The sequence below is a fragment of the Macaca mulatta genome, chromosome 1 (genome assembly GCF_049350105.2).
Source record: "Macaca mulatta isolate MMU2019108-1 chromosome 1, T2T-MMU8v2.0, whole genome shotgun sequence".
Taxonomy (NCBI): Eukaryota; Metazoa; Chordata; class Mammalia; order Primates; family Cercopithecidae; genus Macaca; species Macaca mulatta.
The window spans coordinates 230,101,563-230,128,251 of record NC_133406.1 but is presented as its reverse complement, the minus strand read 5'-3'; the positions used below and the strand labels follow the sequence as shown (position 1 = coordinate 230,128,251).

Here is a 26,689-nt window from a genome sequence, read left to right as displayed (position 1 = left end):
TTGCCTGCGAGTAAAGCTGAGATGTAGTCCTGATCTCGGAAGCACATGTCCTCAGCTTTCCACTTCCCATTGGAGGTTTGAGTTCTGATAAACACTAGGTTTAGGATAATGGTTACCTCTGGGCTGGGGAGGAACACATGGCTAGCTTCAGTGGTGTCTGGAAAGTTTTAGCTAGTAAATTAGGCAGGTTTAGAATTGCTCATTGTATTCCTGTTCTTATAACTTAAATAAATGTTATATTCTTTTGTATGTATCAAATATTACAGGGTACATGTTTTAAAGTTGCATTGGAATTCTCAGGTCTGGCTTCTTCTCTTGGTCCCAGCTGCAAGCTGTGCAGAGAGAAAACTCAGAGCCTACACCACTGGGTAGTGTTCCCAAGCACTCCTGACTTCCTATAGCTCTTTTTTTTAAAAAAAATTCTGAATGGATTTTATTTTTTAAAAGTCAGTCTTATTGAGATGTAACTTACCTAAAATAAAATGCACCCATTTTCATTGTACAATTTGAGTTTTGATAAGTGTACATTTCCATATAACCATCACCACATGATAGAACATTTCCAATACCCTGAAAGGCTCCCTTGTGTCCCATTTCCAGTCAGTCCACCCCTCCTTGATCCTGGCTTGAGGGCAACCACTGATCTACTTTCTATTACTACCTATTAGATTTTTTCCTAGAGGTGTTTTTTTTTTTTTTTTTTTAAATATAAATGGAATCATACAGTATGTACTCTTTTGTTTCTGTTTTTTTTTGTTGTTGTTGTTTTTCTGCTCAGTGTAATGTTGCTGAGACTCACCCAAATTGCCGTGCCCATCCGAAGCTTTTTCCTTTCTACCATTGGGTGAGTGGTGTTCCATTGTGTGGATGCACCACCGTTTGTTTATCCGTTCACCAGTTGATGGACTTTGGGTTGTTTCCAGCTTTGAGCTATTACGAATAAAACTTTTGTGAACATTCGTATACAAGTCTTTGTATGTTTTTATTTCTCTTGGGTGAGCGCCTAGAAGTAGAATTGCTGGTTTATATGTTAAGTGTATGTTTAACTTTATAAGAAGCTGCTAAACTGTTTTCTGGAGTGGTTGCATCATTTTACCTTCCCACCAGCAATATTTGAGTGTTCTAGTTGCTACATATCCCCAACAGTTGGTCTTCTTGTCTTTTTTTTTTTTTTTTTTTTTTAGCAATTTTATTATGTATATGCTGGTATCTCATGGTGGTTTGGGTTTATATTTCTTTGATGACTGATTAGGTTGAGCCTCTCTTCGTGTGTTTATTGTCCGCTTGCATATCTTTTTTGTGAAGAGTCTGTTTCAGTATTTTGCCCATTATTAGTAGTCTTCTTACTGAGATGAATGAGATTTTTAACGTATTCTGGATTCAAGTCGTTGGTCAGATACATGTATTACGAGTATTTCCTCCCAGTCTGTGGCTTGCCTTTTTATTTTCTTAACATATCTTTTGAAGAGCACATGATTTTAATTTTGATGACATATATTTATCTTTTTTTCCTTTCATGATTCATCATGGTTTTTGCATCCTAAAGAAGCCTCTGTCTATCCCAAGGTTGAAGAGACTTTCTCCTATATTGTTTTCTAGGAGACACTGTCTCACTCTGTCACCCAGGCTGGAATACAATGGCCTGATGTTGGCTCACTGCAACCTCCACCTCATGGGCTCAAGTGATCCTCCTGCTTCAGCCTCCCAAGTAGTTGGGACTACAGGCGTGTGCTACCACACCCAGCTATTTATTGTATTTTGTGGAGAGATGGGTTTTCACCATGTTGCCCAGGCTGGTCTTGAATTCCTGGGCTCAAGCAATCTGCCCGCCTTGGCCTCCCAAAGGGCTGGGATTACAGGCATGAGCCACTGCACCCGGTTTATAGCGTTAGTTTTTATGTTTAGGTCTGTGATCTATTCTTAGTTAATTTTCGTGAACAGTGTGAGGTGAAGGTCAAGGTTTGTTTCTCCCCATATGGATATCCAGTTGTCCTGTACCTTATGTTCAAAAGATTATCTTATCCCCAATGAGTTACATATCTCTTTATAAAAAATCAACTGACAGCCGGGCGCGGTGGCTCACGCCTGTAATCCCAGCACTTTGGGAGGCTGAGGAGGCGGATCACCTGAGGTCAGGAGTTCGAGACCAGCCTGGCCAACATGGTGAAACCCTGTCTCTACTAAAAGTACAAAAATTAGCCAGTTGTGGTGGTGGGCGCCTGTAATCCCAGCTACTCGGGAGGATGAGGCAGGAGAATCCCATGAACCCTGGAGGCGGAGGTTGCAGTGAGCTGAGATTGCGCCATTGTACTCCAGCCTGGGTGACAGAGTGAGGCTCTGCCTCAAAAATAAATAAATAAATAAATAACATTTTGTATAAATGGAAACATATAGTATGTAGACTTTTGTGTCTGGTTTCTTTACCATAGCATAATGGTTTTGAGATTGATTCATGCTTTTATATACATACATATGTGTATATATATACATATTTATATAAATACATATAATTATATTCATATATAGTTTATATATGTATTTCTATATTATATGTAAATATGTGTAATATGTATTTGGAAAATACATATAAAAGGAATGAACTATTTATGTCTATCTGATGATTATGATTCATGGTTTTTGCATCCTAAGAAACCTTTGTCTACCCCAAAGTTGAAGAGACTTTCTCCTATATTGTCTTCTAGGAAGTTTTATAATGTTAGTTTTTTGGAGACACCATCTCACTCTGTTGCCTAGAGTATATTTATTATATATTTTTATATATTATACACAGATATATATAACTTTACATATATATATAGAGAGAGAGAGAGGGAGAGAGGTCATTTTCATTGCTGAGTTGTATTCCAGAGGTCAGTGGACTTTCTCTTTTTTTTTTTTTTTTTTTTTTGAGATGCAGTTTCAGTCTTGTTGCCCGGGCTGAGTGTAATGGCGTGATCTCGGCTCACCGTAACCTCTGCTTCCCGGGTTCAAACAATTCTCAACCTCCCAAGTAGCTGGGATTACAGGCATGTGCTACAACGCCTGGATAATTTTGTATTTTTAGTAGAGACAAGGTTTCTCCATGTTGTTCAAGCTGGTCTCGAACTCCTGACGTCCTGACCTCAGGTGATCTGTCCGCCTTGGCCTCCCAAAGTGCTGGGATTACAGGCGTGAGCCACTGCCTGGACTTTTTCTTTAAAGGGGTATATTTTAGACTTTGTGAACCACATATGTCACATGTTTTCCATCTCACCTTTTCCTCTTCTCCCTCCATCCTTTTTCCTCTTTCTCCTCCTTCTTCCTCTTCCTGTTCTCCCTTTCCCACGACCACAATTCTTTAAAAATTTAATAACCAGGCTGGGTGCGGTGACTCACGCCTGTAATCCCAGCATTTTGGGAGGTGAGGTGGGTGGATCACTTAAGGTCTGGAGTTTGAGGCCGGCCTGGCCAACATCGTGAAACCCTGTCTCTACTAAAGATACAAAAATTAGCTGGGCATGATGGCATGCCTGTAGTCCCAGCTACTTAGGAGGCTGAGGCAGGAGAATCACTTGAACCCAGGAGGTGGAGGTTGCAGTGAGCTGAGATTGCACCACGGCACTCCAGCTTGGGTGACAGAATGAGACTGTCCCCCCCAAAAATAAAAAAAAATAATAATAACCATTCTTAGCTCATGGCTGTATAAAAATAGGCTAAAGTAGGATTGGCCAACTGACTATAGTGCTAACTTTTGTTGCTCCATGTACCACAATTTCTTTATCTGTTGACCAATTGGTAGTCATCTGGCTTACTCCCAGTTTGGGGCTATTATGAGTAAAGTTGCTGTGAACATTGATGTATAAATCTTTATGTGCACTTATACTTTTTGTTTCCTAGGAGTGGAATGACTTAGTCACATGTTAGGTCCGTGTTTAACTTTAGAAGAAACTGTCAAACTATTTCCCAAAATGGTTGTAGCATTTGTCTCCCCATCAGCAATATGTAAGAGTTTCAGTTGCTCCATATCTTTGGCAACACCCAATAGTCTCATTTCTGAGCTTAGCCATTCTAATGTGTATGTAATAGAACCTTATTGTACAGTACTTTTAATTTGGATTTCCCTAATGACTAATGACATCAAGCATATTTTCATGTACTTATTAGCCATTCATGTATCTTTTGCAGAGTCTTTTCCAATCTTGTGCCCATTTTAAAAGCTACTTTGTCTTTTTATTATTGAATTGTCAGAGCTCTTTATATATTCTAGTTACAAGTCGTTTATCAAATATATGTTTGGCAGATATTTTCTCCCAGCCTATGGCTTGTCTCTTCATTTTCTTGACAGTGCCTTTCGAAAAGCAAAAGCTTTAAATTTTGATGGTGTCATTTGATCATTTTTTTTCCTTTTTGGTTCATGCTTCTTATATCGTAAGATATTTTTGTCCAGATTTTCTTCTATGCTTTCTGTTTTCTTACAGAAGTTTTATAGTTTTTGCTTTCTTGTTTAGGTGTGACCCATTTTGAGTTAATTTTTGTGTATGGTATAAGGTGAGAGTCAAGGTTCATTTTTTTTTCCTATGGGTATCCAGTTGTTCAGCATGGCTGTTGCAAAAATTATCCTTTCCCCATAGAGCTACCTTGGCCTCTTTATAAAAAATCAGTTGACCATGTAAGCATGGATCTATTTCTGGACTCTTCTGAATTCTTAACAGCTTAATTAGAGCTCATATTTTTTAATCTATGGAGAGGGGATATAGATAGGCCTCTCAGTGACCTTCCTGCCTAAAGATGACACTTGCTAATAGCATTGTAGCCATGAAAAGTGGAAAAGATTGTCTTTCACAGGATGTACTTGTAAACACAGGCTTTGCATTTTCCAACACGACTACCGTTGGGCTACTGTGGTGCGTTTTGCCATTCAGGCTGCCAGGTCCTTCTCTTCAGAATAGAGACTATCTGTTTGTGTTGCTGCTCTCTGGGCCTATCTTTCTGCCCACCCCCAGCCATCCACAGCCATGGATGTGGGCCAGGGCCCACCCCGCCCCCAAGCTGTAGCCAGCCCTTCTCAACCCAGCCAGGTTCCCCATCTCTCCCCACATGTGCTCTCCACCTCTGTGCTGTAGCAAGCACTGATTTGGTGGGCTGGCTTTATTCCAGGACCTTACTGGGAGTGAGTTTGTCTTGTCATTTAATTTTCAGGGTGGCTTCTGAGCGAAGCTGATGGTCTGATGTGAGAAGCTAGAGACAGTGCTGTATGGAGGCTCCAAACCTGATGAACCTGGAGGCGACCTCAATGGGCTGGCCCTGTTTCTGCCACTGCCTTGCCCCTGCTTGGGCTGCCAGCCTCCCCAAGGACATGATAGTTCTCTCCCTCTTGTCAGCCAGCACATCACTGGAGTGCCTGTTGTCTCGGCAGGATGGTTCCGTGACAGCTTTCAGCTCTGTGTTGCCAATGAACCTTTACTGGATTGCAGGATTTCCATGGTGTGGATCAGTCTGTGACTTGCAGGTTTCAGGCTCAACATTGTCGTGTTGTATGCACAAGTCCCCGTCCTGTGCATGGGTTCTTAGTTGACGATGTTTGTTCTCACCTGTTAGGTGAGAATTTGGTTGGTGGAGGTATGAAGAAAGAGAGTCATGTTGGTTTTGTTGGTGTTCAGTGAATAGTTAGCTGTGGGGATGCACCTCTCCTGCCCCCACTCTCTACCGTGGTTTTACCCAAACTGGAGCCTTTGCGCAGGCTGACCTCCATGGAGCCGGGCAGAGCTTAAGGTAGTTCATGGAGTCTTGGAAGGTTGAGTTTCAAAGAGCTCCATGCCCTTTGCTCTATAGCAGTTTGTCCCCTGACCTCATTGCAGTCCACAGGGCCACAACGTAGAGGCAGTCCCAGGAAGGCCCAGGTGTGCAGGATGAGGATTGCCGCCACAGACGCCCGTCTCTTCAGCCTTCACAGAGATGCCAGGGCTGTGGTACTGGTGAGGAACCCCTGCCACGCAGCTAGAGCGCCGGTTCTTAGACGGCTGGACTCTGAGTGAGAGTTAAGATATCTCCTGTTCTTGGGTTCTCTGGGGCTAGCAAAGCCCTGCCCCCTTCAGTCAGTGCTTGATAAGAAGAGGAAAATGTCCTTGGAACCCCCCTGGCTGGTGGTGGCACCAAGGTTTCTGACCCCAGGCTTGTTGCCCACTTGCCACCTTGTCTGCCTTGTCTACATGGGAGGCGGGTCCCTGCTTCCAGAGTGCAGACTTGAAGCATTTAAAAAGCCCACTCATTCTCTTTCTTTTCTTCCCAGCTAGAGAAGAGTGGCTGCCCCGTCTTCTGCCCTTGTCTTTATACCTCCGGACATTCAGGGAGCCTGGTGGCGGGGAGGTATGCTCCCAGGCGCGCTACTCTCAGTTTCCTCGCAGGGTCTGCACTGGACTTGGAAAAAATAGACTCTGGAGGGGGACGGGCAGGACTCGAGGTGGTCGTGGCTGGGAGTTTGAGCCGGTGTGGACCATGCTGGTGTTTTTGCAGTAGCTGGTCTGTTACCCTCTGAGAGCCACACAGCAGGTAGGAGTCATCTCTATCTGAGTTTTTCTCTTTTTTCATTTTGCCACAAGACAGAATTGTATCACACATCTCCAAAACGAGTAAAATGGCATTTCAGCTTCTTGTCTTTATAGACTCTCTGAACTTTAGGAAAGATCATTCTGGTCCCTTTTCATTAATAATGAAAACCAGGGGGCAATAAAATGTTCTTAACGTGAGCATGGCAGGAACGAGGGGTGGTGAGGGGTGAAGGGTGAGGCTGCAGGGCCCACAGGTGTTTCTTGGGGCTGGAATTGCTCAGAGCTCTGGAAAGCGGGCAGCTGTCGCAGGGTCCTGGTCCTCATCCCGCACAGCCAGCATCTGCTCCGCCTCGGCAGCCCAGAGGGCCCCAGAGAAGGCTGTCCTCCTCATGGCGGGATGTTTGCAGGCGAGCGGAGGAATCCAGCAAATTCCAGGTGCCGGTCAAGCTTTCGGCCCAGTCACAGCTGCTTTCTTGCAAGAGGCTTTGTGGTGTCTGAGAAATCAGTGGTGAATATGGTGTTCGGGCCGTGGGCCCTGTTCTGCGCTTGTTCTGCCTGAGGATTTTGGCTGCATGGAAGGATGTTCCGGGTATGGAGGAAAGCCCTCCTGAGCAGGGACTCTGAGAGAGCGGAGTGGCCAGGTTGCTCTGTCTTCACTTTTTCCTCCTGAAAATGGACTTGCACTAGATGTCAGGTTTTGTATCTGGAGCGCCAAGCAAAGCTGGCTAGAAGACGGAGACAGAAGAGACACTTGACCGGGACTCCAGGTGCCTGACTCCTTGGAGTCAAGGTGAAAGATCTGTTTGCCTCAGCGGTCTCAGAGCTCCCTGTGTAACGAGAGGTGATTCGTGTCAGGTGGGGGTGTCCACCATCAGCAAAGTAGCACTGTCCCCTTCCCATAGCAGTTTCTTAGACACCAAGTATCACTGCACAGCCTGGGAAGGGAGTGGGGAAGTCCTTGCTAACCATAACACAAATCCCAGAACCCATAAAAGAATAGATTGATAAATTTGTATAAAAACCTCTGCATGCGACAAAACACCATTAGCAGAGTCAAAAGAAAAATAAGCCAGAGAAGATGTTTGCGATGCAGATCACAGACAATGGGCTAATATCCCTGCTATATAAAAAGTCTCTCTAAAGTGACAAGGGAAAAGAAATCAAGTAGAAAAGTGGAGAGCATACAGTACACCGAAAAGGAAATGCTGATGAAAACATGTTCAATCCTCACTCAAAATGAGATCAATGCAAATTAGAACTAGAGTGAACTTCTGCTTTCCTGCTGTGGTATTGGCAGGAATCTCTGTGTTTGAATCGCGCATTGTGTGGGCGCAGCCGCGGGGAAGCAGGCATTGCGCAGGGGCTGAGGGTGAATTATCGGCCCCATGGAGGCAGCATGGCAGCATTTCTCAAAACTGCAAATGCACATGCCCTGGGACCAGCCTCTGGGAGTTCTGAGGCTCACGGGGTGCGTGTCCCCGTGTGGGAGATGGCACATGTGCATGTTGTTGATGGCAGCATCGTGTGCAATAGTAGAAAGTTGGAAATGAGCTGGATGCCCATCGGAGGGCAGGTGAAGTGGAATATCCTACAGCTGTAGAAAACACGATTGAGAGATGGGGGAACGTGAAGGAAGAGAAGACATCCTGTGCCACCTTAGATTGCACACAAACTCTCTGAAAGGATAAATGTAAGACTACTAATGGCTGTTGGTGGGGGGAAGCGTTTTTGTCACAGGCTGCCCTGTGCTATTTGATGAGTAAACTGTATGCGTGCTACCTGTTCAAAAAGTGTAAAACAGAAATGGAAGTTGGGGACCGAGGGAAAGGCCATATGTTGATTACAGTTTTGGGATCGAGATTCCAGGGCTGGGACATACCGGGGAGTCTCGCGTGGAACCCGCAGGCAGCGGGAGCAGTTTGGTGGCCAAGGAGAGACTCCAGGCCCCTCCAGTCCTGACGTTTCTGCCCCCTGAGAGCGCCATTCAGCAGCCTGGGGGAGGGGGCGTCTCCTTGCCCACTTGGAGGTCTTTGCGACTTGGATCCCCCTGGTTGGGCTGCATGCCACAGCCCCTTCCCCCTCATGCCACATCCTGCCCTGAGCTGAAAGGAAGAGCGGGCCTTCTCCTCCCCTCTGGTCATAAAACGCCAGGACGTGGAAGGTACCTCTGAAAACTGACAGGCACAGGTGAGAATTGAGGGCAGAAGTCTCTCAAGCAGCAAGTCCTTCAGCTTCCCTCCGCCGTGTTCTGACGCTCCTTCCCAGAGTTTAGAACGCTGCTGATTTTTCCTCTCCCCGTTTCCCCCAAATGAGCAGCACACCATGGGGGTGCCTCCCGGATAGCTCTCCACTGGCGCTGTGATCGCCTTCCCCACTGGTCTGTGTCCCACCTAGGCCCCTCCTGATGACAGATCCTTCGGAGGGAGGCAGAGCACCCACCACGTGGCCTGGAGATGGCAGCTCCAGAAAGGTGTTGGCAGTGGAGACAGGACTGTCCCACGTGCCTTGGAGGATCGGATGAGGTCGTGGACATGGGAGCACTTTGTGAACTGGACATGGGAAAGAGTGAAGGTGGAAACTCTCCCCACGTCAACTGGAATTGCATCCAGAAGGGCACTTTGCTAGGTGCCGTGCTAAAGAGAATCGGGGCCAGACGCCAGTGCTGAGCGCCTGGGATGAGGGCACTTTGCTATATGCCGTGCTAGAGAATCAGGGCCGGGCCCGGTGCTGCGCGCCTGTAAGTCCATCCGCTTGGGAGGCTGAGGCGAGAGGATTCCTTGAGTCCAGGAGTTCCGGGCTGTGGGGCACTGTGCTGATGGTGGTTCTGCACTAAGTTCTGCATCAATATGGTGACCTCCTGGAGCAGGGGACCACGAGGTCACCTAAGGAGGTCAGAAGTGGAGCCAATCAAAACTCCCATTCTGATAAGCAGTGGAACATGCCTGTGAATCGCCACTGCACTCCAGCCTGGGCAACATAGCAAGAGCCCACCTTTAGAAAGATGACTGACTTAATACAAATGAAGAGAAGAGAAAGGGGCCAGGTGCTCCTCCACGAAGACTGGCAGCTCTTCACAGCAGCAGCAGCGTGTTCTGAGACATCACCCCACTCCCTTCTTGCCCTCTGTGCTGGTCCCAGGCAATCTCCACCTCGTGAACCCTTGCAGCAGCCTCGCCCCAGGTCTTCTGCCTCTGTGGCCCCCACTTCTGACCATCCTCAGAGCCACCCCAGTGCTGCTCTTCAGGGTCATGGCATTCCCTGAATCACGTCCCCCAGTGACTCCCATTGCTTATGAAAGAATATTCGGCTTCCTTGACCACACAGTCCACCTGGCGCCACCTCTCCACCTCTTTCCTGCCCCACCCCAGCCTCCACTGCACCTGCAGCTTCCTTGGCTTCTCTCCGTTCTCCCCAGCACCCTGCTATTGGGGTCCTCTGGGCCAGAGCAGCTCTCCTCTTTAGTCAGGCCCAGGGTGCTCACCTGGTCCACATGCACCTACTGTCTCTCCTTTGTGCTTGCTCCCCTCCAGCCCCCAAGGGCCTCAGGGCTCCTCCAAGGCCCTGCTGACCCTAGCCCCTCCCCCCTGCCACCCCCATCCCTTTTGATAGGCGTTCTCACTCTCCGAAGCCTCAGTCATTTGGAGACTCGTGTTTTCTCTCCGCTGGCTCCAAGCGAGAGGCAGGGCTGGGAGATCTAGTTTACCACAGCCCACCCCCGTGCCCCCACCCAGCGTACCACAGTCCCCCTCTCCACTTCACTGAGACCCCGCTTGGTTCTGCTGTGGCCCCCAGCTGATCGCCAGCTATAGTAGGGCATATGTGGGTGTATTTATGCTCCCCAAAATGTACTCATGTTATCGTCTCTGGATCTTTTGTTCCTGAGGTAGAGACCATGCCATCTTCAGATCACCTCTGCCACCTGACTCCCGACTCGAGGCTCAGCTCACTACTAGATACCTCCACCCACAGCTTGCAGTCAGGGTTGGGTGACTGGTATCCCTTGTGTCCCAGTCGAGGTAGTGGGAACAGGAAGGGACGGAGCCGAGCTGCTGTTGTGACGATCATGTGCTGCCTTCCTACGGTAGAGTGTTCCACTTGCCCATCGTTGGAGGCGAGGAGACTGTGCTACTGAGGCACGTGTGCCGGCCCCCACCCAGGGAAGGACACCGTGTACGTCTTCTAACCCTCCTCCTCTTACCCCGCCTGTAGGCCCCGCAGGATCCCGATGGCGAGATTACGGCGCCCTGGCCATCATCATGGCAGGTATCGCATTTGGCTTTCACCAGCTCTACAAGGTGAGTCACCCCCAGTGGCTGTGGGTGCTGTGCCTCTGCCACCCTGTGGCATTCAGTGCCCTTTCACTGGCTCCCCTGCATGGAGGCACTGCCGTGCTCTGCCCTGGAGCGTGTTGGCAGCGAGAGGCTGTAGTAGAAGTCGGGGTTCACGGCTGGATCCAGGCCCTGCCCTGCTGCGGGGCTTGGCAGGCTCTGCCCATCTTTTCTCCAGTACTCAGCATGTACCACCCGGATCTCTACTTGCAGGGGCATCGTGAGGTCTGTCCCTTGCCAGCCCGTGTTGGGCACTTAGAGTAGCGCCTGCACAGGGAAGCCGTGCGAGCGGTTTTGAGACACAGAATAACATAATGGAAAAGATCATAAATGCTGGGCCAGCTGCTTTGCTGAGCCCTGGCTCTGCCCCTCAGGAGCTTGGTGATCACAGGCTCTGGTCTGTAAAATGGGGATAACAGTCCCAACCTCACGAGGTTGTTGTGAAGTCCCGAAGAGTCAGTCTCCCTTATAGAGGGCTCAGAGCCATGCCCGGCACATGGAAGAGCTTTATACACCATTGTTCTGCCATAGCATTTAAGAGCGGCAGTGGGAACCTTAGTGTCATCAGATGTATGGGAGCTGTTCTTTTTGCTCTGTTGTGTTGGCATCTATAGAAATCTAGGATTTCCCAGGCTTCTCAGGTCAACTCTCAGGATCCCAGGCTCATTGCTTGCAACAGAACTGCAGGCATGAGGTAAACATTGACTCCCTTGTGAAGGCCCAACTTGGACATGAAGCAAATGAGTCTAGTTTCTAGAAAATGCAGGGCCAGGGTAGGTGGCCAGTCCAGATCTTGGGATCCTGGAGAGAAGCCTCTTTTCTTTTGAGGCTGCCAGCTCCTCCACCCCGATCGGTGATTTTTTTTTTTTTTTTTTGAGATGGAGTGTCGCTGTGTCGCCCAGGCCGGAGTGCAGTGGCGCGATCTCAGCTCACTGCAACCTCTGCCTCCTGAGTTCAAGCAATTCTCCTGTCTCAGCTTCCTGAGTAGCTGGGATTATAGGCATGCGCCAACATGCCTGGCTAATTTTTGTATTTTTAGTAGAGATGGCGTTTCACTGTGTTGGCTAGGCCAGTCTCAAACTCATGACCTCAGGTGATCCATCCACCTCAGCCTCCCAAAGTGCTGGGATTACAGGCTGAGCCACCGTGCCTGGCCAGTGATTTTTTTTTTTTTTTAAACAACCTGAATGAGCACCCAGACTCGCCATAAGGCACATGAAACATGTTCAGCCGTGGTACTCTGGGATTCTTCATTTTTGATGCAGTACAAAAGCTAATGACAGTTATAGCAGAATATTTTTTTTAAGTGTAGCATGTATTCCTGGAGCTGGACATTTCCATGTTAGAAATTGAGAAACAAGCGCTGGGCGTGGTGGCTCACGCCTGTAATCCCAGCACTTTGGGAGGCTGAGGCTGAGGATCCTGAGCTGATCACGAGGTCAGGAGATCGAGACTATCCTGGCTAACACGGTGAAACCCAGTCTCTACTGAAAATACAAAAAATTAGCCCGGCATGGTGGCGGGCACCTGTAGTCCCAGCTACTGGGGAGGCTGAGGCAGGAGAATGGCGTGAACCTGGGAGGCGGAGCTTGCAGTGAGCCGAGATCGCGCCACTGCACTCCAGCCTGGGCGACAGAGCAAGACTCCATCTCAACCCAGATGTTTGAGATTAGCCTGGCCAACGTGGTGAATCTCTGTTTCTACCAAAGACAAATAAAGTAAAACAAAACAAAAAAACAAAAATAAGCTGGGCATGGTGGTGTGAATCTGTAGTCCCAGCTGTACTCGGGAGGCTGAGGTGCAAGGATCACTTGGGCTCGGGAGGCAGAAGTTGCAGTGAGCTGAGATCACACTGCTGCACTCCAGCCTGGGCCACAGAAGGAGATCCTGTCTCAATTTAAAAAACAAAATAAGCCAGGCACAGTGGTTCACACCTATAATCCCAGGACTTTGGGAGGCAGATCACTTGAGGTCAGGAGTTTGAGACCAGCCTGGCCAACAAGGTGAAACCCTGTCTCTACTGAAAATACACAAATTAGCTCGGTGTCTTGGTGTGCACCTGTAATCCCAGCTACATGGGAGGCTGAGTCAGGAGAATCACTTGAACCCGGGAGGCGTAGGTTGCAGTGAGCCTGCAGTGAGCCAAGATTGTGCCACTGTGCTCCAGCCTGGGTGACAGAGCGAGACTGTCTCAAATAAATAAACAGAACAGAACAAAAACACCTCTTGGGGCTCAGTACTTCTCCCCCTGAACTGGTGCCCCCTTCAAATCTCACTGACTGTATACAAGCACCAAGAAGGATGTGATACAAATGCAGAGTCCTCAAGTGAATGCCCCGGCTGTACTGAGCAGTAGGCACTGTCACATGGCCACCCATGGAGGGCCTGTGGCCTGATGGGAGCGGGAGGGCAGCTCGGCAGCTCGCCTTGGTGTGGGCACTCACAGGGAGCTGCCACCATAGTTTCTATGAAGCTCTGGGCTCTCTGCTCTACTTTAAAAAAGAAAAGAAACATTGCAATATCAGTCACAATGGTAACAAGAGAATTTCTAAAGCATCTGGTCAGTTTCTCGAAATTGAAAAAAAAAAAAAGAAATGGTAAGAAGCCCTTGACTTGCTTTATAAACATGTGAAGACTTCGGCTAGGGCAGCGTGTCTGCTCCTGCCCTTAGGACTTCTGATCTCAGAAATGGGGTGTTTAGTTGGTTACACACACATATATGATTTTTTTGTTTGTTTGTTTGTTTGTTTTTTAGACAGAGTCTAGCTCTGTTACCTAGGCTGGAGTGCAGTGGCATGATCTCGGCTCACTGCAACCTCTGCCTCCCGGGTTCAAGCGATTCTCCAGCCACAGCCTCCCGAGGAGCTGGGATTGTAGGCATGCGCCACCACACTCAGCTAGTCTTTATATTTTTAGTAGAGACGGAGTTTCACTGTGTTGGCCAGGCTGATCTCGAACTCCTGACCTCAAGATCTGCCCACCTCAGCCTCCCGAAGTACTGGGATTACAAGCGTGAGCCACCGTGCCCGGCCAAGAATTCTTTACCTTTCATGCTGAGGACATTTCATCCTGAAGCATAAGGCTACCTTTGATGAGTTCTGGCTCAGTTGTGGGTAATAGCTCACACTGGCTCAGTTGTGGGTAATAGCTCACACTGTGGTTGAAAAGCACTTTGCAAAATGGGAAATGCGTCTATACATGTGCTGCTGAAGAATGATCTTCACTTAGGAGTCACTCTGGAAATGAATTCCCACAAACCCCTTGCAAGAGACCTTCTTTTCCTTCCCTGGCACAGAAACCGTAATGGAGAGGTTTCCGTCCTCTTTCCTATCTGGGCCCAGATAGATTAAGAACCAAAGTTGTCCCTGGGCAGCTCCTGCCAGGCCTGCGCTGCACTGCCGTTGGCAGCACCCACTGAAGTGGGCAGTGGGTCTCACTCTCCTCACCTGGGGGACTTTGTCTCCATATTCCAAGTGGCTGGACATCAGTGCACATATTCCTACAGGCAGCTGTCCCTGAAGGCCCCGCCACCCACCTCCACCCCTCCACACCCTCACCTCCAAGGCGACCAAGAGCACCTGTTGCCAGCCCTGCCCTGCCTACTTCCTTCCTGAATGGCCCCCCAGGCGTCCCTGGTTCTAGGCCCCTGTGAGGGGTGGCCCTGCCACATCCACTTTCTTTTTTCCCAGAGCCAGTCTCTTCTGGTCCTGCGCCTTCCTCTCCCTTCTGCCCTGCATTTAATTCTGGGGAACTCGACTTCTTTTGACTCTTACATGAAGGAAGTTTGTTCTGAGGATTCAGGCTTCATTTAGAAAAAGATTGAGGTGACCTCTTCCAGCAGCCTCAGAGCACTGATGTTATCCCCTGGCGAGAGAACCAAGGGTCCCAGAAGTGTGTTGTTGATTTTCCTTTAGTTTCTCCAGTGATATTTTGTTTATTAATTGTACTCATTTGTTTCCGAATAGGTGATTCACTCACAGGTTCAAAATGTTCACGATTCAGGAGAATATGCCGGGAAGAGCTGCCCCTCCTCCCTCGCCTCCTGGAGGCTCCAGCAGTATCTGATGCTTGTGTGTCCATCCACATTTATATCTTACAACTTTGACAGTAGAGTTTAAAACTTTGTGTTACAGAAATAGTGTGGCATCACTAAGAAAAGTAAATAAAGGAACCAGAAAGTTCCCATCACAGCAGATCCAGCTGACTCTCCCTGTCCACGTTCCCTCCTGGTCCTTGTCCTTATTCAGGCAGAATTTTTACGTGGTTGTAATCGCAGTCTCATAACTTTTTCAAATATCTTGTTCATTTATGGTGTTTGCTTAGGGTTTCCAAAACCCGGGGATGACCGGGAGAAAGTTGGGCGGCAGAATTTGAGAGATTGTTGGAGGATAACCCTGGGTCCGTATGCATTCCTCACCCTGTCCCGCTTCTTTCAGAAATACCTGCTCCCCCTCATCTTGGGCGGCCGAGAGGACAGGAAGCAGCTGGAGAGGATGGAGGCCGGTCTCTCTGAGCTGAGTGGCAGTGTGGCCCAGACAGGTAAAGATTAATGACTCCATCAAGTCACCCCTCACAGCCTTCTCCAAGCAGCCCCTTCTCTGCCCCTCCCCTCTCCCTCCGTCTCCACTCTATGTGGTGACTTCATTTATCTGCTCTGAGAATCTGTTCACATTTGCAAATGAAGCCGCCGTCATTTCGGTTTAATTTGAAATTGCTTGTTTACTGTCGGCGCGGCCTCAATTAATTATGTTTTTACGGAAAGGCTCCCAACCTCAGAATATTAATAAGGGGAATAAAATGACAGCCTTTCTAAGGGCTGTAAAGTTCATTTTTAATTTCTGCTTCTATGAGGTTTTCAGGGGGGTTTTCAGTGATTTTCCCCCTTCCCTCTAAGACTCCACTGTGGGGTCAAGAGAGTCTGTAATTACTGTGGCTCCCAGGACCCTGGCCACCTCCCCTGTTATCGACTCGACAGGGCTCACGTTCATTACCCCGTGCCCCAGCAATGGCCCAGATTAGCTGGGACCTGTCGCACCAGAGGTGGCTTCTCCTCTTTATAAACTTGTTTACTAGACGGCAGCTCTGAATCTAGAAACTAGAGCGAGGCCAACGAGAGAGCCACCTGTCCCAGGCAGGAGTCTGTGTCCCTCTGGGGCACATTTGTGAAGCTCACAGAAACCCTTTCAGAAACCCTCTGATGCTGCCCATTCTACTGGCGTTTGCTCCTGCAAGGCTGACATTGGTGGCAACAGGGTCCTGAGGGGTCACAGGACACCAGGGAGTGGAACAGGCAGCCTGGGGTCAGGTGGGGAGGGCAGGAAGGAGCAGTGGGAAACAGGACTTGTGGCTTGAGCCAGTCCTGGATGTGAATGTGGCGGGGACCCGAGATGCATCTGTCTGGGCATTGGAGACTCCAGGAGTTTCACAAGGACACTGAGGCCCAGGAGATGAAGGACGCAGGCGCCAGAGAAGCCGGGAGAGCTCAGCAAATCATAGCCAGCTCTAATTAGAGGGGAGAGGTTCTGGACGGATATACTGTTGACCATGGACAACTACACAATAGAAAGATAAAGTAGAAATACTAGAGGTTAGACACAGGGCAGGCAGATCACCCAGAGTGCAGATAAATTAGATGGATTGCGGGGGGCTGGGGGTGTCTGCAGATAAATTAGATGGAGCGGGAACATGGGCAGCTCCTAGGTGCACGGACCGAGCGAGAGGAACATCTGTGCCTGTGAATTTAACCGCGCCGTGACTGCTTTCTCCTCGCAGTGACTCAGTTACAGACGACCCTCGCCTCCGTCCAGGAGCTGCTGATTCAGCAGCAGCAGAAGATCCAGGAGCTCGCCCACGAGCTGGCCGCTGCCAAGGTACCTGTCTCTGCCCTGCAGGGCCCTCCAGGCCCAGGTCTGTCCCATGTGCCCTTCACTCTTGTCCCTTGGGCCCGGCTTGCCACCTTTGGGAGCCGGACTTCGCCCCAGTCTCACGGTGGTTACACAGCCACGGCCGACGCTGCCCTTTCTCTCCTTGTAGAGACAGGAGGCCGTTGCTGGGCAGTCAGTATGACGTTTAACCGTTGAGGCTGTCCTTTCTCTCTCTCTGTCACCTCCCAACAGGAGGAAGGAAAAGCTACCCTCTGCCTGTGATATCTCATGGCAGCCATATCCCCGCAGCTCTGGAGGCTCTCTGTGTAGACGTGGGGCGGCCTCTACCTCTAAGTTAGGTTGCAGCTCAGCATGGCCAGGCGGGGTTCCGGAACAGACAGGGGAGAAGCGAGTCGCAGTCAGTTCACCAGCACCAGCCCCGTCCACACCGCAGTGCAGCGGGCAGGTTCTCTAGACTCAGGTTCCACAGGTTCCAGCAACCCTAGGGATCCAGAAGCGACTTCCGAGTCAGTGTCCTTGCCTCACTGCCCAAATGTGAAGAAATCGTGGCATGGCAGCTTTCCTGGCCCTGCCACTTGTTAGCTGCATGACCACAGGCAAGTTACTTAACCTCTCTGAGTCTTAGTTTCCTCATCTGTAAAATGGAGCCATAATGGCGCCTAATTCGTGGGGCTCTTCATGGGCTCAGGAGGGTGCCTGGCTCCAACCAACTCACAGGATTGCAGGCCTGGGTTCTGTGGGTGGGTAACAGGGGTCATCGCTGAGGCAGCGTCAGACAGACCAGGTCCAGGAGACAGTGGCCTGGTGGCTCCAGAACGCCCACTGGCTCTTCTCTCTGTCACTTGCCCCACAGCTCTGTGCCCGGTGGACAATTCTCCCGGGCTGCCCCCACAAGCTGGGCTCTGGAGAGTCCCGTCCCGAGTTGCTCGCCCAGGGCAAGCCACTCCTAGTGTACGACTTGGCTCGAGCCAGCTCTCAAATCTTTTGCATTTGCAAAAACCACGAAAATGACGGTCTTTCCATTTTCCATGGAGTCTGGGGTGTCTCTTGAAGAGAGTCCCGGGAATCTCCCCCCTGGACATCCAAACCACACACAGAGGTGCTGCCTGCCCTTCCTCCTGGGGTGGCTGCGGGTACTGGTGGCCACCTCCAGCCACCGTGCAGTGCATGTTCTCCGCGGGTGGCCGGTCCCTAAAGCACCAGGAAGCCCAGCGACGGCCCCGCCTGCTCTCCTGGGTCAGATCATCTTTTGGATCCATGGTCGGCCTGTGGCCAGAAGCCATCCCGGAAATTGGAAAACTGTTTTCAGGCCTTGCGCTTGAGATGAAGACCACATGTTGTGTTGAAGAAGCAGTGGGGGCCCGGGGTGTGCTGGGTGGTGAGAGGGGTCAGGCCCCTCAGAGTTCCTCGAGCTGGCTTTGCTGCCGCTGTCCCTGGCCCACCCCAACCTTCTCTCCCGAGCTGCAGTGGGGCCACTGGCTTGGCATCTAAACTCGCATGTGTGAGGACTTCGGTTACCCCATAAACCAAAGACCCAGAGCTGTGTTTTCTCAGCTGTAATGTAAGTTTTTATATCTGGCTTCCAAACTCCTACTGGAGCACTGTAAAAAATTAAAAAGAAGAGCTTTAAGTAATTAAAAAACCTACATAAAACTGAAGGCTATGAGTTTTCTACAACTGTTTTTTAAAGAGACTGACTAAAAAGCCCCAGATGTCAGATTTTATTTCTAAATCCTGGCATCTGGCACCATATGCGTTTGGAAATCTGAGTCCTTTGTAGGCCGGTGAGTGGAAATTGCGCCCTTGTTAATGGGCTGCTGTAGCTTTCAAGGTCTCAGAGAAGCCAGAACAGTGGCTCCTGGGCCCTCCGTGTCTGGTGGTCTGGAGTAGGAACCCTGAGGGGCTGTGTCTGAGGGTGGCGGGTGACACACACTCACTCAGACTGCCCAGGTTTTCCTTCCTGAGACCTACAGGTCCCCCAAAGGACTGCTCCCTGCTAAGGTGTGCCAGCTGGGCTGCTTGCTGCGGCGAGCCCACGGCAGCCCCCGACCCCACGTCAGGGGCCAGGCCTCTGAAAGCCAGCCCAGTGGCCCACCACACACTGGTGGGGAACAGCCAGGGAACGTCCCCTGTGCTGGCCCAGGGGTGCAGTATCAGGAGAGCTGGCAATATTCATCTGTGCACTTAAAGACAGCCTGGGGTGGCCTTCAGCCTGGGTGAGGTAGATCTCACACAGAGGCCTCATGTGGCATTGTCCTCTGTGCACATGCCACAAGCAGGTGGCCACTGGCAGCTCCCATTTGGGGACCTCTGGTTTGGCTGTCCTCTTCCCCATCTACACCAGCAAGCTTGGCCAGAAGTGAGATGTAGTCCTGTGAAGTTTATTTGGAAAACAGTGTTACCTTCAAAGGGGAAAGTTGTGCATGGAAGGATGGGGTTTGTCAGAGATGGTGGCTGTTTCCTCTTTCCACCCTGGGCCATCTTATATCCCAGGCGTCGTACCGCTTCATACCGCACCTTCACGCCTCCACATGTCTCTCAAAGATGCCCACAGTACCATTATGGCACCTAAAAACACATAATGATTCCTTAAGTCATCAGATGTCCAAACAGAGCCGTGGGAATGTTTAAGGATGTCGTCATCCAAACAGAGGCATGGCAGGCAGTGGGCAGTGGCAGAACCTTCCTCCACGTTCCCCAGAACAGACCCAGAATGCCCCACCTGCTGCCCCCACCCAGGTCCTCCTGCAGCCGCAGGCCCCGCCCGTGCCACAAGGACCCCACCCTGAGCCTTGCTCCCTGTGCTCTGCTTTCAGGCCACCACATCCACCAACTGGATCCTGGAGTCCCAGAATATCAACGAACTCAAGTCCGAAATTAACTCCTTGAAAGGACTTCTTTTAAATCGGTAGGAGGGAGGGATGGGGACCCTGTTCTGGTCAGGCCTGGAAAGGGGGACTGGGAGCTCTGGGGCATGGGAGGGGCATGACCCTCACCCCCACCCCCGAGGACCCCATCTGTCTGGGCGACTCAGGCACTGAGTCTGGGGCCTTTTGAGCTTCTCTTTTCATTCCCCAGTTGACCACCTCTCCACTCCAGAGGTGACGGTCTGTGGCACATGAGTGTTGATATACAGTTCCCAGGCCTGTCAAGACCTGGTAAGGGACAGCTTGAGCCAAAAAGCAGGGCCCTTGGAGCAGAGGAGAACCTCCTGGTTTGGCTCCTCCTCCTTCCTGAGCCCCAGGTGACCACTCAGTGACAGCTTTGTCCCAGGGAAAGCCCTTGCGGGAGGGTCTTTGCGTTTTCTACTTGGAAGGCTTCCACGACTGAAGGCATGAGTAGAAGCAGGCCCTGCCCCCCCAGCTTCTTGGTGGTCCCCCTGTTGTCCCTCTGTAGTGACAGCACATTGTCACCAATGCAGCCTCAGAGGCAGGCTGGCCCACTTGTCCTGCTTTGCCTGGGACTGTCCTGGTTTTATTTATTTTTATTTTTATTTATTTTTTGAGATGGAGTCTCGCTCTGTTGCCCAGGCTGCAGTGCAGTGGCATGACCTTGGCTCACTGCAACCTCTGCCTCCCGGGTTCAAGCCATTCTCCTGCCTCAGCCTCCCGAGTAGCTGGGACTACAGGCATCTGCCACCACTCCCGGCTAATTTTTTTATTTTTAGTAGAGGTGGGATTTTGCAGTGTTGGCCAGGCTGGTCTTGAACTCCCGAACTTAGGCGATCTGCCCACGGCCTCCCAGAGTGCTGGGATTACAGGCATGAGCCACTGTGCCTGGACTGTTCTGGTTTTTAAAACTGAAAGTCCAGTGTCTAGGAGCCACTGTGTCCTGGGAGCCGCCAATGTGGGCCGTCCTCCTGGGCTGATGCCCTAGGGTGCCTTGCATGGGCTGTCCTTGTTTCCCTGCTGGACTGGGTTTGGTGGGAGCTGGGTGAATGGGAGGGTACAGGTGGGCACTTCACTAGGGTGCAGGATGGGGTGCAGAGGGGTCTTGCGGCTCCAGTCAGAAGACCCCATTTTCCAAGCCACTCAACTTCCTGGTTCTCCCTGAGGAAAAGAAGATGTCCTAGAAAGAGGTGTGGTGCTGGCAGAGGCCAGAGCATTGTCATTAGGAGACAGTCTCCATTTTCCCTAACCGAGACCAGTGCCTTGGAGGCTGGGGATGGAGGCCAGGCCGTCGGGTAACCGTGGGGCCAAGAAAATTGCACACGGAATTTCTTGTTAGCGTTGAGGATGCTGGTGAATGAAGCAGGCTGTGGTGTGTGCCCCATTCAAGTGGGGTCTGGGGGGAGAGTTGTGTCTGAGGCCCTGCTGGGAGACAGCCCTGTGGGCAGCGCTTTGTCCTCTTGGCTCAGGCAGAGATGGGCCTGCCTGTTGGAGAGCTCTGTCTCTGAGCCGTTGCCAAGTGGACCTGACCTCCCAGGTCCCTCCTGGAACTGGCTTTGGTTTGGGCTGGCTGCTGGCCCAGGAAGGGAGTACGGAGCAGAAGGGAGAGCTGACTCTTGCCCGTTGAAAGTGTTGAGCTCAGAAGTTTTCTAGCAAAGGGCACCACCGCCGCCCTTTTGGTTCTGATGTGTCTGACCCCCTGCCAGTGGCCAGGGCTCCCTGCCTCCACCTTTTGCTCAGACCATAGACAAATTAGGACTGTGGCTCAGGTGTCTGGAGTCCCCAGTCATCGCCCTTTTGGGCTCCTCCCCACCCTGTCCCTCTCCTGGCCACTGGGGTGGAGGCGGGGACAGTGCTGAGGATCAGGAGGAAGCAAGCTCCCGAGAGGCAGCAGGCCCCACTTGGCTTCCAGCAGCTGCCCAGGCAGGTGGGCCTCGCCCAGGGGGTCCCGGGGGGACCCTGGGCTGTCTGTGGGGGCATAGGACACTCTTGGCATTTATCTCAGCTATAGGATCTTTGCTCCTGAAAGGAGGGGAGGAAGGGCTCCATCCTGTCCCTTGCCCAGTGGCCCTTCACCATCGCCAAGGCCTTGGGGGTCAGGGAAGGCGTGGCCCTTCAAGGGTGGGAGTCCTGAATGCCGCCACCAACCTCCTCTTCTGCTTCTCCCGCCAGGAGGCAGTTCCCTCCGTCTCCATCAGCCCCAAAGATCCCCTCCTGGCAGATCCCGGTCAAGTCACCGTCACCCTCCAGCCCTGCGGCCGTGAACCACCACAGCAGCAGCGACATCTCACCCGTCAGCAACGAGTCCACGTCGTCCTCACCTGGGAAGGAGGGCCACAGCCCCGAGGGCTCCACGGTCACCTACCACCTGCTGGGCCCCCAAGAGGAAGGCGAGGGGGTGGTGGACGTCAAGGGCCAGGTGCGGATGGAGGTGCAAGGCGAGGAGGAGAAGAGGGAGGACAAGGAGGACGAGGAGGACGAGGAGGATGATGACGTGAGCCATGTGGACGAGGAGGACTGCCTGGGGGTGCAGAGGGAGGACCGCCGGGGCGGGGATGGGCAGATCAATGAGCAGGTGGAGAAGCTGCGGCGGCCTGAGGGTGCCAGCAACGAGAGTGAGCGGGACTAGGGCCGCGCCCACTGCCTCCAGCCCTGAGGACGGCGTCCAGTATGCCGGTGCGTGGCCATACCCTGCCTCCCTCTCTGGCCCTGGGAGGGCAGCTTGGAGCCCAGGTAGGGGGCAGAGCTGTCCTCAGCTGCACTGCGGCCTGGTGGCAGCGTGGGGAGTCGCACTTCTGTCCACCTGGCCTCCTCTCACCTGGCCGCCAGCCTCAGCCCCAGGCCCAGCAGCCTTTGGCTTTGATCTCAAGTCAGGCTGAAGGCAGCGAAGCCTCGGGGCTCAAGCCCCTGCCCAGCCCCCTCTCCCGGACAGACGCCTTGCCCAGGGTGTGTTTGCCGAGTGTCTTGACTACCGTGACACCACGCATGGCCAGAGCTAGCGTCCCTACTGCCTCCCGACTCCTCAGTGGAGGAGGAGCTGCGGTCCCTCTGGTGTCTGCCGTCCCCCTCCCTCCCTGGACCCGGCCCTGGACCCCGCAGGTGCCTGTCCCCAGCACCAACCCACTCGTGCCCCGTCGTCCTCCCAGACAAATGAAACCATGCTGCGCTTCTGATGCCCTCGCTTGCCGTGTCATGGTTCAGCTAATCCCATGGCGAGATGGGGGCTCACTCCCTCGGAGGAGCCAGGTACCAGGGCTTTCCTGACCAACAGCCAGCTCTGTCCTTCCCCCCAAGAAACACATGTTCATTTGTGTGATCATGTATAGACCTCAGAATGGAAGATAGGACTGTATATAATTGTAATAAATACCAGTTGCCACTATTTAATTTCTGCCTGTGGCTCCCTGTCTGCTCATGGCACCCTGGGCCCCGGGGGTGGTCTCAGTGCAGCCTCAGCCAGTGAAGTGTGGGTGAGGGCCCATGGGCAGCTTCTGCCGCTGCTCAGCCAGAAGCAGAGGGCTTTGTTCAGGTCCGGTGGCTGCCGGAGGGCGACACTAGCTGACCGCAGGAGGATCAGGGACCTCGTGTGACTGGATATAGACCTTGTGTGGAGTGACGAGCTCTCCTTCCTTAAATGGACGCATGCTTCCCGGGCAGGGGAGTGTGGCGTCCTCTCTGAATCCTCGTCTCCCCCAGCTCTCGGCCTCCCAGTCCCCCTTTCCCCTTCACAGAGCATTTGGCTAAAACCAGAAGAGCAGAGCCATGCACTCCTTGAGGGGCGCTCCTGTTCCCTCCAGCCCCCAGGTGTCGGGACCAGGCTCATGGGCTGCAGATGCCGTGACGTCCGTGTGCCTGTGCGGACACAAGGGCTTCGGAAATAGGAAGCTCTGGGCAGCCCCTGCAGGTGTGGCCTCCATGCACCCGCCCGCCCCACCCCGCCCTTTCCTGGGGAGGGAGGAGGCCACGCAGTTGGGCTCAGAGGCTTGGTGTTGGGGCTGTTCTGTCTCAGATGTTTTGCTTTTGGCCCCTGCAGCAAACCCTTCTTAATGCTAGGAACACGGGGCCTGTTCAAGTGTCAGGTCTCCAGGCCTGGGTCGCCCCCGCCCACTGGAGAATCCCTGGGAGCAGGTCATCCCCACCCGCTGGAGGGTCCCCAGTACCGGGCCGCACCCGCCCGCTGGAGGGTCCCCAGTACCGGGCCGCACCCGCCCGCTGGAGGGTCCCCAGTACCGGGCCTCACCCGCCTGCTGGAGGGTCCCCAGTACCGGGCCGCACCCGCCCGCTGGAGGGTCCCCAGTACCGGGCCGCACCCGCCCGCTGGAGGGTCCCCGGGAACAGGCCGCACCCGCCCGCTGGAGGGTCCCTAGTACCGGGCCGCACCTGCCCGCTGGAGGGTCCCCGGGAACAGGCTGCACCCACCTGCTGGAGGGTCCAACCCCAATCTGGTTTCTGGCCTGTGGGTTGCGTCTTTCATGCTTGTCACCTAGAAGGACACTCCTGCAGTTCCTGTTTACAGCCACGTGTTCCCCAGGGACAAGCAGAGCCCAGTTCAGTGTCACACTGTGGCTTGTTCTCCTTCTTTCCTGGCCTCCTTGCCGTCTCTGAAGAAGCAGGCGTCTCAGTTCCCAGGGGCTGCCACCTCACCTGGACGAGGGGGTCCTGCCTACCAGGCCCCCAGGAGTCCCAGTGTCTGGGAGCTGGGACGGGCAGACAGGTGGGCCAGGCCTCGGCCTGGCTCTGGGGACGGTGACTGCCTGTGTCCCACCCTCGGACCTGCTGGGTCGCAGGCCTGCATTGTGGGTGGATCTGTTCCTGAGGAGTCCCCGCCCCCTGTCATTTGGTGCCTGGTAGCCATTGTCTGTAACTTCTCAGAGGTCCCTCCTCCAGCGGGACCAGAAAGGGAGAGCAGAGGGCAGATACCCTGGGAAGGAAGGGAAGCCAGGGCTGTGGGGTCGGTGCTGTGGAAGTGAAGTGCCAGCTGCCCGGCTCCATTTCTTCCTGGAGAGCTGGGGCCACCAAGAAACGGATTCCCTGGGGCTTCACTATCCCTGGGGTGGGGGCAATGGAGACCTCACAGGGCAAGTGCTCTCCAACCTGGGGGTCAGTGGGCTGGCACATCGTTGAGGCTCAAGCGCGGAGCAGAAACAGACAGAAACCTGGGCCCGGAGGCCTTTTGCCCCTGTGGGTCCTGAGCACCGAATTCGGCTTTTGAGGACAGAGAGTCTGGCGTGGTGTCAGGGAGAGAAACCCCTCCCCAGAACGGCAGGAGTGCTGCCTAATAAAGCCAGCTGCTGGGCCGGGAAACAGCCCTTTGAAAAAAAGCCTTTCATTAGAAAAATAATGCATTTCATCCAAATAAGGTAAAAATATTCGGAATGGGGCAGAAGTAAGCAGCAAGCAGCGGCTGTCAGGCCCTTTCTGGAAGGGAGAAGATTATTAAACTCAATTACGATGTATTTTTATAAAGTGTCTTTTAGGAAAGAACCAGCCCCGTGCTTGGAGGCCAGGGGACGGCTGCCCTGACCTCACCCTGGAGCAGCTCCCTCGGTCCCCAGGGTCTGTCCCTGCTCCTCCGGTGACTCGCTGGTTCTGCCTTGGGCAGGGACATCTAGTTTGGGAAGGACAGGGGGCTTCCCGTGGTGTTTGCGACACGCAGGACCAGGCCAGGAGGCGGGGTAGTTGCCTTCGGGAGATAGTAGGGCCTCTGCCCCCCTGGGGCTGCCCAGTCCTTCAAAAGCCAGGGCTCCTGGAGCCAGTCCCATCCCAGGACCCCAGCTGGGACAGGGAGCACCTGGGTCAGGGGAAGGGGCTGCTGAGTTTGTGCCCGCAGGTGGGGTGTGTAGCAAAGCCAATCCACAGAGAAGGGGACAGAGATGTGAGAATGTGCCACCCACCCATCGGCTCCCTGTGTGCCCAGAGTCTCTTTCCCTCTTTCTTTTTCTTTATTTTTAATAAACGCATCTGAGCAAGCTGTGTTCATCTTTCGGGGCCCTCACACCCAGGTAGAGGTGGAAGAGTTTTCTAGAAGGTTTCGCTTCCGCCCTCCTGGTGGCCCAGCCAGGAACATGGAGGCGCTGGGTCTCTGGCCTGGCCCCAGACCCCTCCCTCTCCAGGTGACCACCCTGTCCCTGCCCCAGAGCCCAGGAGGGAGGGGGAGAGCAAGCAGGGGTCATTCTTCAAGGGTCAGACATCTCCTTCCCCAGGATTTCACTTAATTTGTCTGTTTGTTTAAACTGGTTTCTGCCAAGGCACCCAAAGAAGAGGTCAGAGACTCCAGACAGGGCAGGCGCGAAGGCACCAATGAGACCCGCATGCAGGTGGGAGCTCCAGCCTCAGATGAGGTGCACACCTGAGGTGTAGCACCCAGGTAGACCTGGAGGGCCTGGCCGCTCTTCCTGCCCCTGCTCCTTTGCTGTGTACAGGGGCTTCCCACCCAGGGACAGGCCACCGCCTGGCCAGGGGGAGCCACGCCCAAGCTGGCACATGCTGACATGCATGTGCACATGTGTGTGGCACCCTCACACTCACGCAGGGCCCAGTGGGTCCTGATCCTTTTGGAGAGGTCCCCCTGTCCTCCCCCGACACCTGCCCACGCAGACCACCGCTCAGACCACAGCCTTGGCACTGTCTTTAATGCAAAACGGGTCTGAAATCTTGCCTGGCACTGAGGGATGACTACCTGAATCATGAGTAAACCTTAATAACTTACTGTCATTGAGCACGTTAAAGTTTGTGTTCTCCTAGAAGAAGAAAGAAGATGTGTGATATGTTCATGAGAGGGATGCCTGAAACCTTTCCTTGCTCCACGACGGATACTGGAAGGACCTTCTTTAAAGTGACCGGGTCATGGCTTTAAACACCACCGTGACACTCGGGGTCCAGATGCGTTATAGACCCGGGGCGAGGAGCCAGCCTCAGGGAGACTCCAGGCAGGGAGGTTCTTTCTTGAGGATCCCTGCCTCCTTCCAGTGGTGTGGGGCACAGGGCTTACTGGAGGCCAAGCCACTGGGTCCGGCTGCTCCAGCGCTGGCTGTGGGCCTCCTGGGAGCCACTGATTTCTC

General features: G+C 52.7%; 1 protein-coding gene and 3 long non-coding RNA genes across 16 annotated transcripts in view; 2 read left to right on the top strand and 2 right to left on the bottom strand.

Moving 5' to 3' along the window:
- The window catches only part of PEX14 (peroxisomal biogenesis factor 14), a 157,251-nt gene extending 134,236 nt beyond the window's left edge, over nucleotides 1-23,015 (top strand). For all 13 annotated transcript variants that reach the window (XM_077974589.1, XM_077974546.1, XM_015150750.3 and 10 more), the window contains 5 exons: nucleotides 10,737-10,822; nucleotides 15,292-15,394; nucleotides 16,628-16,725; nucleotides 19,557-19,648; nucleotides 21,801-23,015. In XM_077974589.1, the coding sequence (XP_077830715.1) occupies nucleotides 10,737-10,822; nucleotides 15,292-15,394; nucleotides 16,628-16,725; nucleotides 19,557-19,648; nucleotides 21,801-22,257 (836 nt within the window). In that variant the 3' untranslated portion in view covers nucleotides 22,258-23,015. The remainder of the gene's footprint in view (nucleotides 1-10,736; nucleotides 10,823-15,291; nucleotides 15,395-16,627; nucleotides 16,726-19,556; nucleotides 19,649-21,800) is intronic.
- On the bottom strand, nucleotides 9,282-11,694 carry LOC144336364 (uncharacterized). Its single transcript, XR_013408089.1, has 2 exons — nucleotides 9,732-11,694; nucleotides 9,282-9,363 (listed from the first exon to the last, which is right to left on the bottom strand). It is a non-coding gene; the product is annotated as an uncharacterized LOC144336364 (long non-coding RNA).
- Nucleotides 15,555-24,405, bottom strand: LOC114674150 (uncharacterized). Its single transcript, XR_003725149.2, has 3 exons — nucleotides 24,048-24,405; nucleotides 19,143-19,308; nucleotides 15,555-18,341 (listed from the first exon to the last, which is right to left on the bottom strand). It is a non-coding gene; the product is annotated as an uncharacterized LOC114674150 (long non-coding RNA).
- LOC144336372 (uncharacterized) lies at nucleotides 24,406-26,337 on the top strand. The gene is made up of 2 exons (XR_013408100.1): nucleotides 24,406-25,741; nucleotides 25,877-26,337. It is a non-coding gene; the product is annotated as an uncharacterized LOC144336372 (long non-coding RNA).
- The last annotated feature ends 352 nt before the right edge of the window (nucleotides 26,338-26,689 follow it).